General features: G+C 35.8%; 1 protein-coding gene across 2 annotated transcripts; it reads left to right on the top strand.

Annotated features, from left to right (window-relative positions):
- Positions 1 to 1908: 1908 nt before the first annotated feature.
- LOC120340902 (C-type lectin mannose-binding isoform-like) lies at positions 1909 to 14339 on the top strand. Of its 2 annotated transcripts, none has more exons than XM_039409296.2 (5): positions 1909 to 9643; positions 11036 to 11110; positions 11958 to 12005; positions 12477 to 12630; positions 12839 to 14339. In XM_039409296.2, exons 1-5 carry the CDS (start codon positions 9577 to 9579, stop codon positions 13101 to 13103), a joined length of 609 nt encoding a protein of 202 aa, XP_039265230.2. In that variant the 5' UTR covers positions 1909 to 9576; the 3' UTR covers positions 13104 to 14339. The 2 variants fall into 2 exon arrangements, with proteins under 2 accessions (XP_039265230.2, XP_039265231.2); XM_039409297.2 differs by having other exon boundaries at positions 1910 to 9643; positions 12483 to 12630.
- The last annotated feature ends 3091 nt before the right edge of the window (positions 14340 to 17430 follow it).

The following is a 17430-nucleotide window of genomic DNA, read 5'->3' as shown; positions in this document are numbered from 1 at the left end:
ATTAAAGATGAATGAGCTATTCAAATATTTGGGCATTATTTAGTGACTTTAATAAATCATAATTCGTGTATTTTCGGAACCCCATCTGAGATAGTGAGATTGCTTTTACGTGTTGCACGGGCGTCAGTGTACATTTTCCTAAAACTAAAATCACAAACACTTAGAACAAAAATTTGCAGGAAATAACCAAAAACTTCATATAGGGTAATGATAAGAACGATCGTGGTTCGTGATAAATGGTCTATATGGGTGAAATACCGTTCAGGTCGATTTACCTGCACGCGAACAATTTTCGAGTATTTTTTAGATTCCATCGTTCCTTTGTCATTTGATTTTTTATTGATGTGAATGTCACCCTTGACAATGAAGTTGTGAATATATATACCATTATACATCAAAACGGCTACTTCGCCTTTCATTTTCATTGTTAATTCTTCTTTAACAATGCAGCTGGGTATTAAAACTCAAAGCTTTTATCGAATGTGATCGCATATACCGAAGGGGCGGAAGGTTTTTATCATCAACGTGTGTAAAGAAAACATTTTAACTGCAATCAAGGCTTCTGAATATTAACATTCAGCTTAAGATTCATGTTTGTGTATGATAATAAAGTTCAAGTCGCACCTAATAACTTGAAGACATATAGTTTACCATTCATTCCTACGATTTTTGAGTTTTAAGGTCAATTTGTGGACTTTTGCTCCGTTCAGATCACTATTTGTGGAAGCGTTTTGCAGCTTAACATGATATGACTAATACGAAAATTTAAATATACTACGGGCAAAGGCGGATATGAGTTTTTGTATATGCTTTGTATAGTTTTTTTATAATTGTTTTCCATCAAATGACCTCTTGAACGCTAGCAACAGCAGAATATATGATGACAGATATCGAATAAACATGAGACTCAAGTCAACACTGACAGGAAATACATTTTAAAGAATGTGAATTTCATGAGGCAAAAGTTCTAGATAAACCACTATTGATACAGCACTATCGACAGTATATGCTTTCGACAAGTTCAAATGACCTCTTTGTTTTTAATATACTTTCGAATTTCGATAGTGTTGTAATCAATGATGCTATTTTGCAAAGTTTACACAGATGTATCCCGTTCTATTCATATTCTCAATTAGTTTGACCAAGGACAAGATACTGTGATTAATTATAACACATTACAGTTGTGACGTCAGGTGCGTGACAGCACCGCGAAATAACGTGTTTGAGAGTTATTTGAGCATGATAAGAAGCAAACACTCGATATTAAGTGCAAACTTTGATGTGAGATCGTTATGTTTGAGAAATGACTTAAGTATTAATTCGTGGTGATAAGGTTACACAGACAAACCACTCGGTATGTTGACCGATATTTTCAGAGAAACTGTAAATAAGGCGGCATAATTATTTTATTTAACTTTTTGTGATACATATATCACAAATATATGAATTCAGCAATTTGTTTAGTTTTAACTATTAATACCATTTTTGTCTTGTCACGTAGAAAAATTGATTGAAGCTTTAGAATAATTTTATTGGTTTGTATAGCCATTGATCATCAAAAAAGCCGTGTATGACAAAATGTATACTATTGGCTCAATCTCAGTTCGTACAGCGAATCGTCTGTCATCCGTAGTCATGGAATTGGAGTCGTAAGCAGACACAGTTGTTTTGCGTTGATTACGAGACGCAAAGTCATAAAATGTGTTTGAAGCTGAAATCACATAATATTTAAAAAGCGTTTATTGTTTTTAGTAGCATTATTGGCGCTTTGTAGGGACATGATTTTGCCATAATTTACTTATTGAATGTCAATCCCATACTTTGATCATATCTGTTTCAACGTCCCTTACAACTGATTAGCCTTGATGTTTTTATGAATTGAAGCGACTCAGTTGGCGATGATATGAGGTCGAGTACGATGGTGAGGTGAACTATTCATAGACGTTGAATAAATTATGATTACAATGCCATCATGAACGACTTGGTGAATAAGGTAGTATATTCATTCTAACAGGTTCTTTACTCACATACAGTTGCAACGAAAACTGATCATTGAACCAACACAAACACCACTTCCAATGACCTGCCAGACTTTATATTTTGTTTGTTATAACTGGTTGAAGTTAAGTGTCACATGTGTCTATACAGGAATGTTTCATCACTTCTTGTGATATTCAAATTCAACAAGTTGGTTAATATACAAGTCAATTTTGATATTCTTGTTTTTCTACTTTCACTATAGCAACGGAAATTATTGAACATGCAAATACCAAAAGAAGTTCTGTCTATTTTATCTTCAGTTTTGGTTTCCATAACTACAGAATCATATTTATTTCTCATCACCCCGTAATAAGATTGCGTCATTTTACGTTGCGTGACATGGCGACAATATACGCCCACTCAACATTGCGTAGCATAAACGAAATCACGTTCTGATACTGAAAATAAGAATTCTATCGTGAGGAGAATCAAATGATTTTGCAAGTTTAACAAGGTACTCGGACTGGATAAATATACACAAGGACGATTTATACGTAAAATATTTGCTTAATGGTTTACAGGCAGGGTCATAATTTACAATATGACATAAATCAGATAGATTAACAATCTTTCAATGTATTTCAAATGCCCAATGTGAAACTGTTGCTCGCTTGCTACTTAATCAACTCTTAACCATGATACCGCTGCACAGTAAATTACGCCTTCTCCCAGTAAAGAAACGTACGTAATTCAAGGTAAATTTCATCAGTTATAACGTGGAAATACAATTCGATTTAACTTGTAGGCTTTCATGTTTAAACGAATGGACGTAATTTTCCATTACGTGATTCAGATAATGGTTTATAACAAAATTCAATTTAAATTAAATATTGTGATGGAAATTATTTCAGGGCATTTTACGGTCACAACGAGACAGCAGGTTCAAGTCACCCAGGTTCCTATAGGAACCGACTTAATAAAGTAACCAGGTTTAGGAAAAAGATGAACCGGTATTTCATCTTTTCTCTTTGATATCAAATCATAGGGGTTCCCATATTGATACACAAAACGATTTAAAAATACAGATATAGGCATGAACCGTCAAAATATCGATAGATTGGGTAATGGTGCTGTTCGCATATCTTTCCAATATCAATCGTATGGCAGTATAGTAGTCATGAAGCAGTGATATTTAACCATTTTATATCATACAATATTGATTTACTTCGGCTCTTGAATATTTGAGAATCAAACCATGCGCAAGGTGAGAAATATAAAACTAATTTCAAAATTGATTTGGCCTCATTCAGAGCATTCGGAAATTTTAATACCCACAGTCCCATACCCACAGGTGTATGCTTTTGATGAAGTTAATGTTGCAAAGCAGGTTTTGTTCTGACCAAATACATTTGTCTTATTTATTGACATTTTTCTAACATCGAGACAGCGAAGCATAGATCATCGGTATATTCAGCAAATGCGCAGCATTTCTGACTGAATCTCTAGCACCGCTATCGGAAATAACGTCGAACATATACAAAATTCAACGGAGCTTTAATAGGCTGAACTTTATTTTTCATATCTTCACCGTTTTAACATGACGTTGTTATTGTGTTCTTTCACTTGTCTTGCTACTCGAAAAATTTGATTTTTATATAATTCAATCGCGTTTTCGAATTTTTTGTTTATGCGAATTCCACGATAAACCTAAGCGCCTAACGACGGTTCCATGATAAACAAAAGTTGAATACCACTGGAATTTTTTAGTCCATGCAGCTAAAGCAAATATATATAAAAAAAAATTTTATTACAATTTGATTCATTTTTGATCATCTGAGACCAAATATTAAATTTTTTGCTTCTTCCCATTTGCAAATTAGGCGATGTGTACGAATGTTTTTCAAAACGCGCTAAAATTTGTAAAAATCGAAGAACCGAAAATACTCGAATAAAAAATGGAAATATTGCTTTAAAATTGCATTGCTCAAACACAAATTGCGGAATCGATAAATATTAAACATTGATCAGAAATTCCAGCGTAAAATATGTGTAGATTTTTTTGTATAGGCCTATATATATATATATAAAACCTATTCGCAGTGAAATTTCGAGAATCAATTCTCCTTTTTGAAGCACAAGGAAGCGTCGCACAGTTGCCGCATTTAACTATGCTTCATTTTTTTTTGTAGCCACAGTTTTTTGCATTTTTAACCTATAGTATGTATCATCATATCTTCATGTCGTTCAGTGGATTTCCGTCCTTGGCTAAAAATCACAGTTGTCATTGTGTTTGAAATTGTGGTGGAGAGATAGATCTTTAGCTTTGAGAAAAGCAAGTAGCCTACAATCTCGCATCTGCACTCAAATGAGTTCAGCGCTCGAATGCGGTGTTCCTTTACCTCTAAGTCACAAGCTTGTCAGTACAAAATCTAGGTGAAAAATCACTCAAACTGGCCTTTACTTGCTTGCTTTAGCCATGGTGCTTCACAGCGACTTGGGAAAATTCGGGAAAACTTGAAGCAAGTGTCACAACATCATTATCTAACATTATAACCAACATATAACACACATATTTATGTATATATATTATTTTTACCGACACTTAGTAATCGGTTGAATCTATTTTTTATAAGCTTTTATCGAGATTTCAGTCGATCCCATCAATCGTCTGTTCATAACAACTACAGGTGAAGGATTGCCTCTCGATTTTAATTTTCTTACTACAAACATTCCGGCGAAGTAATTATCGAAACAATTATTTAGTAATTTTATTATGGTTAGTCTCAGTCACAACCACGGATGCATCAAAACCAAGATTAATTTGTTCCGCAACTTCTGCACCAGCTCCCTTATGTTATAAATTGCAAATGAGACTGTGAAATCGACGAAAATTTATAATCGACACCGACTCCGTATTAAAATATGTTTTGGCTCAGACGCCGATGTGTGAAAGAATTTGACTTCTAAAACTTTAGCGTATATATATGCAAGCCCTCTTTAAAACTCCGTTATAATGATTAATGGGTTCAAGTAAATATTTAATTCTTTCATCATCACTGAAAGTCTGAAATCCCGTCTTCCGGTACTTCGGAAATGCAAATCCGATTTCAATGAAACATGGAGGTCTATCTATTCTAGACGAGTGGAGGTCTATCCACACAGTAAACAAAAGCTGAAAGAGTTTTCTGTCTAGCGATACCATTTTATTTTATTTTTTTTGCTGCTTATTTCTGTTTACAGCATCAACTGGTTCCTCGCTTGCTTCATCGTCCTAAGTTGCCAGTAGTATCTGTCAGGCTGTTCATTGATGAGCAACTTGAGGATCGTATTCATCGTCCCAATCAACTTCCAATTCAATTCCTCTCTCCTCTATCTGATCTTCCGCCTAATACTAAAACAAAGCAAAGCCTATTTCTTTTTAAGGCTACATGCCACTATCCGTCCAATTTACAAAAAAAACTTTTCAGATTCAATACAATGGAAGTTGTGGTTAAATACAGCTTTTCATAATGTTATATGAGCTCATTATTCCACAATAACTGTTTTTATAACACTGATACCTTGCTTTACCCACAATTGCATTACAAAACATAAAAATAGCTTTGCCGACAGTTTGAAATAACCCTCTTAGTACCCTAGAAAATATGGAAATTTCTTTTCTTTTAACTTCTGTTATTCAATCAAGGTAAAATTGTTCATAACTTTGCTCTTCTGTATATGGTATCCCTATCCAACACTTCATTAAGGCATGACTTTGAGGCTCACATTTTTTTTGTTGACGAAATCTAGCTCCACCTATTATTTAGATGTGGCTTTGTTTATTTGAACTGTCGTGTGTTTCACACAAATGACAATTTTTAGTTGCGCCACTAATAGATTATACGCCAGGTCTTATACATATACAGGGTATAGGCTTCAACTTTGAAATATTTAATTTTGTTATCGATGCATCTTCCGGGTAACCTTATTTGCAATAAATTCATATGCGCTGATGACTCAACCTAAATTTGATAATTCAACGCAAAATCGAATGGGAAACAACGTTTGGGCAATGTCGTTATCGCATACACAATATTAAGCATAATCATTACTTTGAATAGATTGAAATATATATATATGCATAAAATGTCCCTCGTATATTCAAATGTCATTATCAAACTATAATATTATGTAACAAAATGAAGAAGGTAAACCAATATAAATAAATTGTGAAATGTTTCTTTCTGAGCTTGTCAACTTGTACTTAAAAGTATGTTTAATTTTCAAGACAGTGACCGAAGTGCTGAACTTTATCCGTAATTTCAAGTATGGGATCTAATTTAGCTTCGGATTATCGCACAACTCATTTCAGACATATGAACTGTCGATTAAAATTAACTAAATACTGAGACAAATTGGCATGATCCGTAGCGCTGCTAACTGCTGGTATGAACTGAAAGAGCTCATTGAAAGAAGTAGTTCCAACTTAGCATATGAGAGAGCTGTGAGTTTTATCTTGAATACATAAGCCCTGCAAACCTAGTACCGGACAAGAAATGGATTTACCCACACACTTTTTTGACGATCTTGTCGCAAATGCGAACGTGAATCATTAGAAACTTGATGCAAATCGGACCACTACGGGTTCGTGACATCGATAAGTTTGTGGCTGTATAAACATTTTCAAGACTCTATAAAACCAACAACGAAACACGAAAACATCACATATTTGCCAAGTATCTAATGCGAGACCACATAAATAGACCTATGTCACACCAGGGAAATTTGTATATTACGTTTCATGCCGTGTTCAGACGTATTCTGGCCTATTAAAGACAAAGTTGCAATGATCTTCTCTTCATATTGATTTTCAAAATACACTCCTGAAATAAATATAGCTTAGGTTGGATTGGATATTTAAAAAGACGTTCAGTTTGGTGGGACAGACGATATGATAGGTAATTATTTAATCTACTGACTAGTACTCTGATCAAACCATTAATGCGGGCGGGAATAAAATAAAATTGAGTGCGCAAGCAAAATTCGGATTGAAAATCGGTGATCAATCGCAACGCAAATGTGCCGGATACTTCCGCGAAAAAGTCTCGTTATCAATTTGAATCTAACGATTAGAACGATAAGAGTTATCAAGGAATGAATGGTAAAATTATTGCTCTCATTTTTCTTCTAAAGGCTCCTGCTGCAACTGTGGTAAAAAAGGTATGAACAATATTAATATTTTATTATTTTCTATTTATAAAAAGACACTCGTATACTCGCGGTTATCATATCTTTGCTTAGACTCGAGTTTATTCTCGGAAGAAACCACTGATATAGGATTATTTAAGAAAATATTTAATTGTTTCCCCCCTAAGTCGATAAGAGTATGCAGTCTTTAATACATATTTCCACACAGTATGAAAATATTGACAATTAAACAAGTGAGACCTATTCTGTTTGTACACACTTTGAAGGTCTAAATCTAAATCAGGGTGGTCTAAACCCAGGCCAGCGGGCCGATATATGTGGCCCGTGTCGCATTTGTTGGAGTGTAACCAAAAACGCATTTTTTGTTGTTTCTCCATAAAAAGAACCAGAAATTTTTTTGACATTTTGTTACATCACTAATGTCACTGAATTGACACTAGTGTCACGGCTAGCTGAGGCACTTAGCGAAGTCGAATAATGTACTTGCCTAGTCCAGATTGTTCACTGGCTTCCTATCTTTTTGGTTGGCTATATACTATCAATATAACTAACTAAATATTAATGTTATGGCCTATCATTTCCTTTTATTTATTATTCCTTACATTTCCTTTTGGTGATTTTTTGCAACCAGCCTAAACAGTATTCCAAAAAAAGCTTCTCATATGCCAGAAAAATTAGTAATTACTCTCCTGTACATCACATTTAGTAATCAATCAATCTGCAGTTACGGCAAAATGAAATTTAAATCGGCATGTGAGCAATGAGCATTTCTAAAATTTGATGAATTTCTCTCTGAGAATCCTATCGATGTTCGAAAGCACTTACATTTGCGGAAGCACTTTCTTCGTTTTGAAGAGACACTTGATATAAATACAGAAAAACTTTTGCACGTTTAAGTGATGTTATTGGTGTTTTTTGCATGTTTTAACTTGATACATGACAAATGATGATCAATGTATTTGCACAATAAAAGTGTTTGTTTTGTATTGCCCTGTTTAAATATGTTTGGCAATATTGTGGCCCGCGAACAATGCAATAATAATTCGGACCACTCTGATCTAAATGACTGTCACGCCATATTTGAAAATGAGAAAAATTTTATTAAAGTTTTATCACTTAGTTTGCGTTGAGTTGTTGATGTATTGTTCATAGATGACACCATGATTTCAAAGAATCATATTTCAAAACATATTTATGATTATATGTCATAGGAGATTGATATCGTTTAGAAAAATCAGGGACGTTCACGTGAACCATTTACTTTCTGTTCAAGCAGCGTAACGCAAATTTAACACAAAATATCTCAGTAAGATATTCTGAATATAATATAGTCCGCCATCTTGTTGCACATACTGCGGGAGCGCCAAATTTGGTACATGTGTGATAAGGAGAACCGATATTGGGATGTACATCGGCCGGAACAAACAAACCAAAATCACGAAACACACCTTGTCCTATATGAAATTCACGGCTCGTTGTAAAGGGAGGTTCAATACAGCAGGCTGAAATGGACAAATCGTCGATATCAGTGCTCACTATAGCAAAAGTAAATTGAAAGCAATTTCTCGAAAATTTTCATTTAGTCGTGTCTCTCGCGCGTTTGAACTACGAGGTATTATTTTTTTAATATTGATTTACTTAATTTTTTGGGGAAGTGTCTAATTTGTGGGAGACATCGTGTTAAGTTTAGTTTATTTAATTTCGAAAAATACTGCGCGGGCCACTCGGAACTCTTTGCGGGCCACGGGTTGGACGACCCTGTACAAGGCCATCGCGCTATGAAGAAGGAAGCAGCATTGCAGCGTGGTTTAACTGTAGGTACGGGAACTCGACACAATCAAGTGAGACATCTGCACAATACTACGTAGAAATTCCTTTTTTCTAAACACTTTTCCATCTTCAATTAGTCAATATAGGTGTATTTGTAGAGATATGAAAAATATTTGAGGGGAAGGGGTAAATTTAATGAATTTGAAATTTGCGAAGAAGTAAATGAGAGAATAAAAGTTGAGAACTTTGGCCATACAGATATACAAAGATGGACGAATTAGTGTGGAGCTTAAATTCGATAACAACAAACAAAAGCGGGTTAGATCTCTGGTTAATTTTCGCATTGAATTTTCATTCGCAATGATTAGAATGTGAGAAATCTGATGCTAGGGTCCACCAGGTCAAAACGGCAAAAGTTTTTAACGCTCGTTTCCTGAAACTTAATGATCATTAACCTAAATTTTGAATCAGGCAATGTTCACGAACTCGGAAGTTAAAAAATGCCGCGTGATATTGGTAGTCTGGTAGTCTATTCATCAATTTGAATCGATTAGAACGCTTATAGACATTCACTTGCACAAGAGTCTCATTTAGCTAAATAAAGTCGAGGCTTGATAAAAGAGTTATCAAGATCAAGGGATGAATGTCAAAATTATCGCTATCATTTGTCTTCTGAAGGCTTCTGCTGCAACTAGGGCAAAAGGAGGTATGAACAATATTATTATTCAGTTATTTTCTAATCATAAAAAGACGCTCGTACTCACGGATATCAGATCCTTGGTAAGACCCAAATGAACTCTATCCCGTTAATTCTTTCTCATTCAAAAAAATGGAAAGAAACTCTTGTTATAGGATTATCTAAGAAAATATTTATTTGTTTCCCTACCAAGTCGATGAGATTATGCAGTCGTTATTACATACTTCCACACAGTATGAAAATATGGACAATTAAACAAGTGAGACCTTTTATCAGGGTGGTCCAAACCCAGGGCGGTGACCCGCAGCATCATTCTCTGTGGCCCGCGTCGCATTTACTGAAGTGTAATCAAAAAATCGCATTTTGTGTTGTCTCGCCACAAAAATACTCAAAAAATTCACTGACTACTTGTTACATCACTTTAGCGAAGTCGAATAATGTGCTTGCTTAGTCCAAATTGTTCACTGCCCTTCTATTTTTTTGGTGGGGATATATGCTATCAATATAATAACTAGTTATGATAACTAAATATTAATATTATGTTCTGTCAATATAATTCATATGCCAGAAAACTTTGTAATTACTCTCCTGTACCTCACATTTGGTAATCAATCAGCAATTAGGGAAAAATTAATCTAAAACGGCATTTTTCAATCATGTGAGCAATGAGGAGTTCCACATTTTAATGAATTTTGCTTGAGAATCCTATCGATGTTCGAAAGCAGTTACATTTGCGGAAGCGCTTTTTCCGTTATGAGTTTGAAATCTTACACTTGATGTAGATATAGAAAATTTTTTGCACGTTTTAGTGATGTTATTGATGTTTTTTATGTTTACGCGTGATGACATGTCAAATCATGATCAATGTATTTGCACAATAAAAGTGTTTGTTTTGTATTGCCCTGTTTACCTATGTTTGGCAATATTGTGGCCCGCGAACAATGCAATAATAATTTTGGACCACCCTGATCTAAATGATCGTTACGTTCTATTTAAGTGAGAAAAGTTTTAAACCAGAATCTAAATTTGAATCTATTGTATATGATACTCACTAATGGATTCGATTGCGCATTTCTGGCCAAAAAATGATTATTCCATGTCAAAAACCTTGTGAATCGTTGAGTCAACGCGGTTGATGTTTTAACAAATTTGATCACGCTCATTTTCCGGGCGTTGAAACCGGGTTTTTCACATAGTTCCATTAGTTCGGTGTATGCTATGCAGTTTGTTATCTCTTGTAAATAAATATAGATTGACAACTTAATACGTAAACTGAGGAACTTTAACCTACGACACACCTAAAAATATAAATTTGGCCAATTGACAATGCTATCGATATAATGATAAAACAAAAATCTACTCATCTTAATTAGGTGAATAATATTCTAAATTTGTACACAGATGGTGTTTGTGTGGGGAAGTGGAGAAACGGACGTTTCTTCTTAGAAGGCGATTGTCAAAATCCTGACTCTTCTGGTATAATAAGTATTTACATATTAACGTTGTCATATCTTACATTTATAAAACTCAACTTTATTGCTTCTGAATTTTTTACATGAAGCGGATTACAGTATTATCATATAATAAGATATTTAAAGATTCTGAAGAAATAGTCAGAAATAGAGACAAATATATGGTTCGGATCATCATTTGAATACAATACCCGTATGGGGCTGCAAATGAGCAGTAGGTTCGATTTTAGGCAGGTAATGTGGACCAAAACCAATTGCAAGTCACGAAGGCTTTGAAAAAATAATCAGAATTGTTGGTTTCCGGCCTGGGAGTTTATATATATTCCTCCAAACACAAAGCTGATATATATGTTGGTCACGATAACCGAAAATTTTTCTTTGGATTCTTCAAACATATAGATAGGCCATGACATGAAGACATTGCACCCTTCACTGTGAAAGTTAAATCCCTTTTCATTATGGTCATATACATCCACCGTCGGCATTTATGAAAATAAATGATACGGCAGAATTTTGAGGACGCAACCGGTGCGCTTGTGTCGACTCTAACAGAATTCCATACAGATAAACTAGTTTCAGACTAGATTAATTACTCCGTCGGCCAAATGTGGCTTCACTCCGCTTGCTTTGTTAATAATATTACAATGGACTTTAATTTGAATGTTTGCCCTGTTCTCTCTAATGATGTTTTGGTCCTTACTTAGATCAGACGCCTGTTCTTATCCATCCAATAAAGGTGCCGATTTGTCGACGAAAGTCGTAATCGGTGATGACATAACTTTATAATTGGCTTCTCCGTTATTTCACACTGAATAGCATTTAAAATTAGATTCATTTATTTTCAACTTTAGATGTCATTGCTCAACTCAAGCGAAACGTTGCTGATGCTAAAGCAAGAGGTGATGTAGTATGAATTGCCTACTTTTGAATACTGAATATTTTATGTACTCTCTCCAAGTTTGGTCAACTTTCACTTACAAGTCTGTCAAATTAGCCGCAATTTTAAACATTAGAGCTTATTTAAAGCGCTTTAGATTATTCCAAAATACAACTCAGTCGGGTATTACAAAAACTCATTAGAATATATTTGGACGCTTTAAAACGACTCCAACACAGTATATTATTTTCTATTTAACACACCACTGCGTATATCAAGACGGAGTTCGGAGTCCGTCCGCAATCTGCGAATATTAGCGGTAAGATTAAATGTAGGAAAATTTGAAAAAAAAATGTGCATTTATCGATTTAATATTTTACGTTCTTTCTTGTGAAGGCTTGAAAAATCTAACAGTGGTTATTTATAATTATATTATATATATAATATATTATTATTTCTTGGTATAAGGCTATATAAGCTAATTGATATTCAAATACAGCATTCTTATTTACCTGGTACCTGGCAAGCAACGGCTTCTATTACAAACTTTTTGAAGATCGTCTAGATTACGAAAAAGCTAAGACAAACTGTCAGAAATTTAGCGCAAATCTTGCCTCTGTAGGATTGCGGGATTCTAAAGTTCGAAGGTGAGGGTGAAAATTTTAACGACAGATAAAACCAATGGCAACGCCTGAAAACAGTGAATAAGGATCACATAACTAGATCTACGGCACGACAGAAAAACTGTAATATTCGAAAATCAGTGCCCATAAGTAAAAACTAGGATAGAAAATATTCATCATCATTCATTTTCGTTGATATTCCGAAACTATTGAAGCGTTGTTCATTTTACAGGGATCTAATAAAAATATTACTGGAAAACTTGAAATATGATGAACAGGTATGGATTGGTGTGGATGATATTGAAACCGAAGGTCAGTTTATCTGGGCAGATGGTGTGATTGCAAACCCTCAATCTACTGATTGGTACACTGGTGAGCCCAATGATTACGGCGGGAATGAAGATTGTGGAACGTTAGCACAAGGAACTGGGTGGAAAATGAATGACTCTCCGTGCGATCATTCATATGCATATTTGTGCGAAAGACAATTAAACTAGTTTCTGTTATTCATTTAAATCACAGTATTTTAATTTGCGTTGGTATTAACTATTATTATGATCATTTCTGTCAAATTTGATTTCGATTACATCGATTATATATCTAAAATGACTGAATATTCCAAATAAACTTTTCAAAAATTATTCAATTGCTTTATTTGTTTTTATCGGAAACATTAATTTTGCGATAGTGGTATTGCCCTCGATGTGCGCAACAATTCATTTGATTTGAGTGGTGTTGGTGTCCAATTTCTAACCATGGCATTTTCAGATGAATAACAAATTCGCCGGTGAGTTAGTCTTGTTGACGACAACAAAATTCATATAATTTCTGAATTTAATATAAAAATATCCGATCGGGCGGCAACATCTTTTACTGTCAAATTTTCTCAAAAGCAAACAAAAACTAGTGTGTCTGTGTTAAATTATTTTTCAAAAATTCTACAGTTATACAGCCCGACACAGGTTATACCACACTAGATTTACCAGGGTTGTCAATCTCGCAGCTTGCGGGCGCATGCGGGTCGCGGAGCACTCCAATGTGACCCTCGAGCATCCATCACCTATGATCCAATTAACAAACAACATAGGTTTTGAAATACCATAATCAAGAATATGAACGTGATTAACGATAATTTTTTGTGTAACCTTTTACAAATTGTGTGTCTATCTGCCGTGTTTCCCCGAAAATAAGACCTAGCCTTAAAATTTAAAAATGATGTTAATATAAGCCATTCCCTTCAAATAAGACCTAGTTAATAAAGCGAAATTATTTTTTGACCTAGTTCTAGTCAATAGCAAGAAATCTCTCCTACACGTTTTAAATGATTGATATATATATATATATATATATATATATAATCTTTGTTTTGCAGTTATTTGAATAAAAGCGTGTTATTTATAGGTAAATATGTATCGGTTTTCATATTTTGTGTATTTGAAAATCTCGTAATTCCCTTCTTTGTAATTCTGTTTTTGATAAATGAAAATATAAGACATCCCCCGAAAATAAGACCTAGTGGCATTTTTCGGAGGAAAATTGAAATAAGACCCGGTTCTATTTTCGGGGAAACATGGTATATATGTGATTTTAAACTTACAACCAAATAGGCCTATAATCATTCGCATTAATTAAATAAAATCCGGATGACAATAGCTAATTCTCACAATGACATCATCATAGTTCAGTTGAATCTCTTGGTGGGGGCAGAGAAAAACCGAGTCGTTGAGACATTATTTCCAATTGCATGTACTTGACTGCGCCAAAGTGGCAGGAATCAATGGCGAAAGAAGTATGGTATTATTTTCTCTGGGGCGTCTTGGTGGCAATTTCTATGATGAATTTGACACCTGTCCATTTCGTTATCAAATACTACTTAGGTGTGGCAACTGACTCTGATGACCCCTAAAGGTCGTATCGTTGTCTCCCAGTAATGTACCGAAAACATCTGTTTATTTGATATACATATTTGTATTTATATTGTTTTCTTGGTTTGACAAAATGTTGTTGTTGTTGAATGAAATGAACTCTCTCTCCTCCTACCAGGAGCGAAAGAGATTTTTGTGTGTTCACTTCACCTGAGTCTTTCCGCAGTCGAGATATGCAAGTACTAAAACGGACAGAAATAGAATTCAGTGGTGGAATGCAAAGTTAGAAGCAGCATGGACATTAGTCTTGTGTTGTTTCTTTCTGCTCACACGTGCCGCGGTGTCAAAATATAAGAACATGGAAAAGGTACGCTACTTTGGCAATAGGTGATTCGCTGGTCTGTATTACTTTGGTCAGGAGCCTCGATGACTTTCAACGGTCTTGCATACTGGCCAACACAAAACAGGCTTGAATAGGCTATTTCTATCAACATTATCGATATTGATATTTTTTATTGTTTGTTAAAATAAAATCTCACTCTTTCTCTCCCAAACTTGTCCACAACGATGCAAAATTTTTATTTCTCTGAACATGGGAGCTATGCTAAATATATGGACACGTTTGGAGTAAATGAAAGTAATAGCCGTTTAAAGAAAATTTTTATCTTTAAGCACTAAAAATTTCAGAGCAATTGGTCCAGTAATTGAAGAGAAAAACGACTTTTTAGAATTGGGTAACAAGTGGGCGTGGCTTTCCACACGTTTTTTACCACTGAGGGGCGGAGGCACTGCCCCCATCCCCAATGCCACATGAAAAATTCCCATTATCCGGGCGAAAGCTATCCCGCTCCGAGAACGGAGATTAACGGCCTCTATACGCCAAAATCACTCTAGTGTGACTAGATCGATGACTTGATTGACAGGTAGCCCACTCCGGCCATCAAAAGCCTGTTTTGTTCCACTTCCAACGTGAATTGAAATACCAAGTGATCCAAGTCACTTATCCATTACGGTACCAGGGCAAAATTAAAAAATATATCGATTCCCCGATAATATGCGGTACGGTTACTTATCAGTACCTGAAATTCATTCGCAGACCGGTTAGGATAGGGATAGGATAGGATTTACATATATATCCCGGCCCCCGGGGGAGAGGAAAGCCGATAAGACGGCTTATCCATATGGCGAACCACGGCCTCTCGTCCGGTTACCATTCCAAGTCGGGTATGGGATTAGTTATATATTGTTTGTTTTCGGAAGCATGGACTTGGTGGTGGAGGAAGCCGTAACCGACCAGCGGTTACGTGAACCACCCAACGGCGGCGAGGAGTCCAGCAATCCTCTCGCACATAATCATCCCTGCATGGGATTCGAACCCATGCAGAGTGATTAGAGGTGCGGTGGCGAGCCTATTCCTAACGCTTAGCCCGTTGAGCCACACCGCCGCGCCGCGGTTCTTCCTTGTCATATAAGAACTCATTTCATTCCTGTTACAATGTTTCATGCACGACGAAAATAAATTAACTGAATCTGATTCCTCATTCTTCCTGATCAAATAAAAAAAATAAGGTAGGCTACAAAATTTATGTTGTTTACATCAGAACTGTAACAAAAAGATGAGAGCGTAATTCACTGCGGTACCGTACGGTACCTTACCAGTACTGCAGTAGCCTACTTGTTGCTGTATGTAGGCCTGCTATTCGATCGTGGAACGGTTCTTCTCTGGCATATAAAAACTCAATTCAATTTGCTCTTATCAAAATTAACAAATACGGTAGGCTAAATTTGCAAGAAAACCTACATTACTGCAATAGTACTGACTACTGATATTCCACATGCGTGAACTTTGTTTTCTGTTTGGGTGGTGTGATTCTTTGTGAGGGTTGTAGACGGTATAATTTAACTACTGTACCTAATATTGTAATGGACCTTTCCCCGACCTTTGACCCCCGGAAAATTCTTCCTATACTTTACCATTGCAAAATTTTCGGGGCTATTTTGAGAGTGCTTTTGCGAGTTGGTGCCTGTAAAATGGGGTATGTGTTTCAAACCATCATTATGCTTCATCGCATACAACAATCTGTGTTTTAAAGGTACCGGTAAAGAATTTCAGGCTAGTCTATCACAGCTATTTCTACACTAATTTTCATTACTGCAATTAAATTAAAACTCCTAGGAAGACAGAGTGATCATTGAATTATCTGATTTTTATTTAAGTTTCCAATACACAACTGAAAACTAACAAATACAGTTCAAAAACGCGAAAACGAGGTAATGTTTACAACCACGCTTGAAAATCTGTCTGAGTGAGAAAAGTGTCTGAGCGGTTACGAAAAGGGGGCATTGTTACGTCACTTTTTACATCTTGCTGATTGGCCAATGTCATGAAGTAAACAAGGAAGTCGATGCTCGGGGAAAGGTCCATTAGGTGACCAGTCGAGGTATATTTGGATTCTCCCCTACATTTTAACTTGCTGTAGTACTATATGCTGTGTCCTGCGTGTGTACAAAGTTTTTATCCTTGGTCGAATTTATGCTGTGTATAGCATGCAAATGTGTAAGGGTTAGTGTGATGTTAATGACTAAGATAATGGCATACATCTTGCCCCGGTTGTCAAAATGACCACGCGCCGCCACTGGCAAATAATAATTCTCAAAAAAGTCCTTTGTGATACGCTGCATTTTGGCGCGGCGGTGTGGCTCAACGGGCTAAGCGTTAGGAATACGCTCGCCACCGCATCTCTAATCACTCTGCGTGGGTTCGCAGGTTCGAATCCCATGCAGGGATGGTTATGTGCGAGAGGATTGCTGGACTCCTCGCCGTCGTTGGTGGTTCACGTAACCGCTGGTCGGTTATGGCTTCCTCCACCACTAAGTCCATGCTTCCGAAAACAAACAATACAGTAAAAACTAATCCCATACCCGACTTGGAATGGTAACCGGACGAGAGGCCGTGGTT

This window comes from Styela clava, chromosome 14 (genome assembly GCF_964204865.1).
Source record: "Styela clava chromosome 14, kaStyClav1.hap1.2, whole genome shotgun sequence".
NCBI lineage: Eukaryota > Metazoa > Chordata > Ascidiacea > Stolidobranchia > Styelidae > Styela > Styela clava.
This window is presented reverse-complemented; position numbering and strand designations above follow the sequence as displayed.

Excerpts from the sequence above, each read along its gene's own strand:
- LOC120340902 (XM_039409296.2), top strand. The coding sequence starts at position 9,577 with ATGAATGTCAAAATTATCGCTATCATTTGTCTTCTGAAGGCTTCTGCT. Across the intron at positions 9,644-11,035 it reads TGCAACTAGGGCAAAAGGAG|ATGGTGTTTGTGTGGGGAAG; the intron begins GTATGAACAATA and ends ATTTGTACACAG. Across the intron at positions 12,631-12,838 it reads CGGGATTCTAAAGTTCGAAG|GGATCTAATAAAAATATTAC; the intron begins GTGAGGGTGAAA and ends TTCATTTTACAG.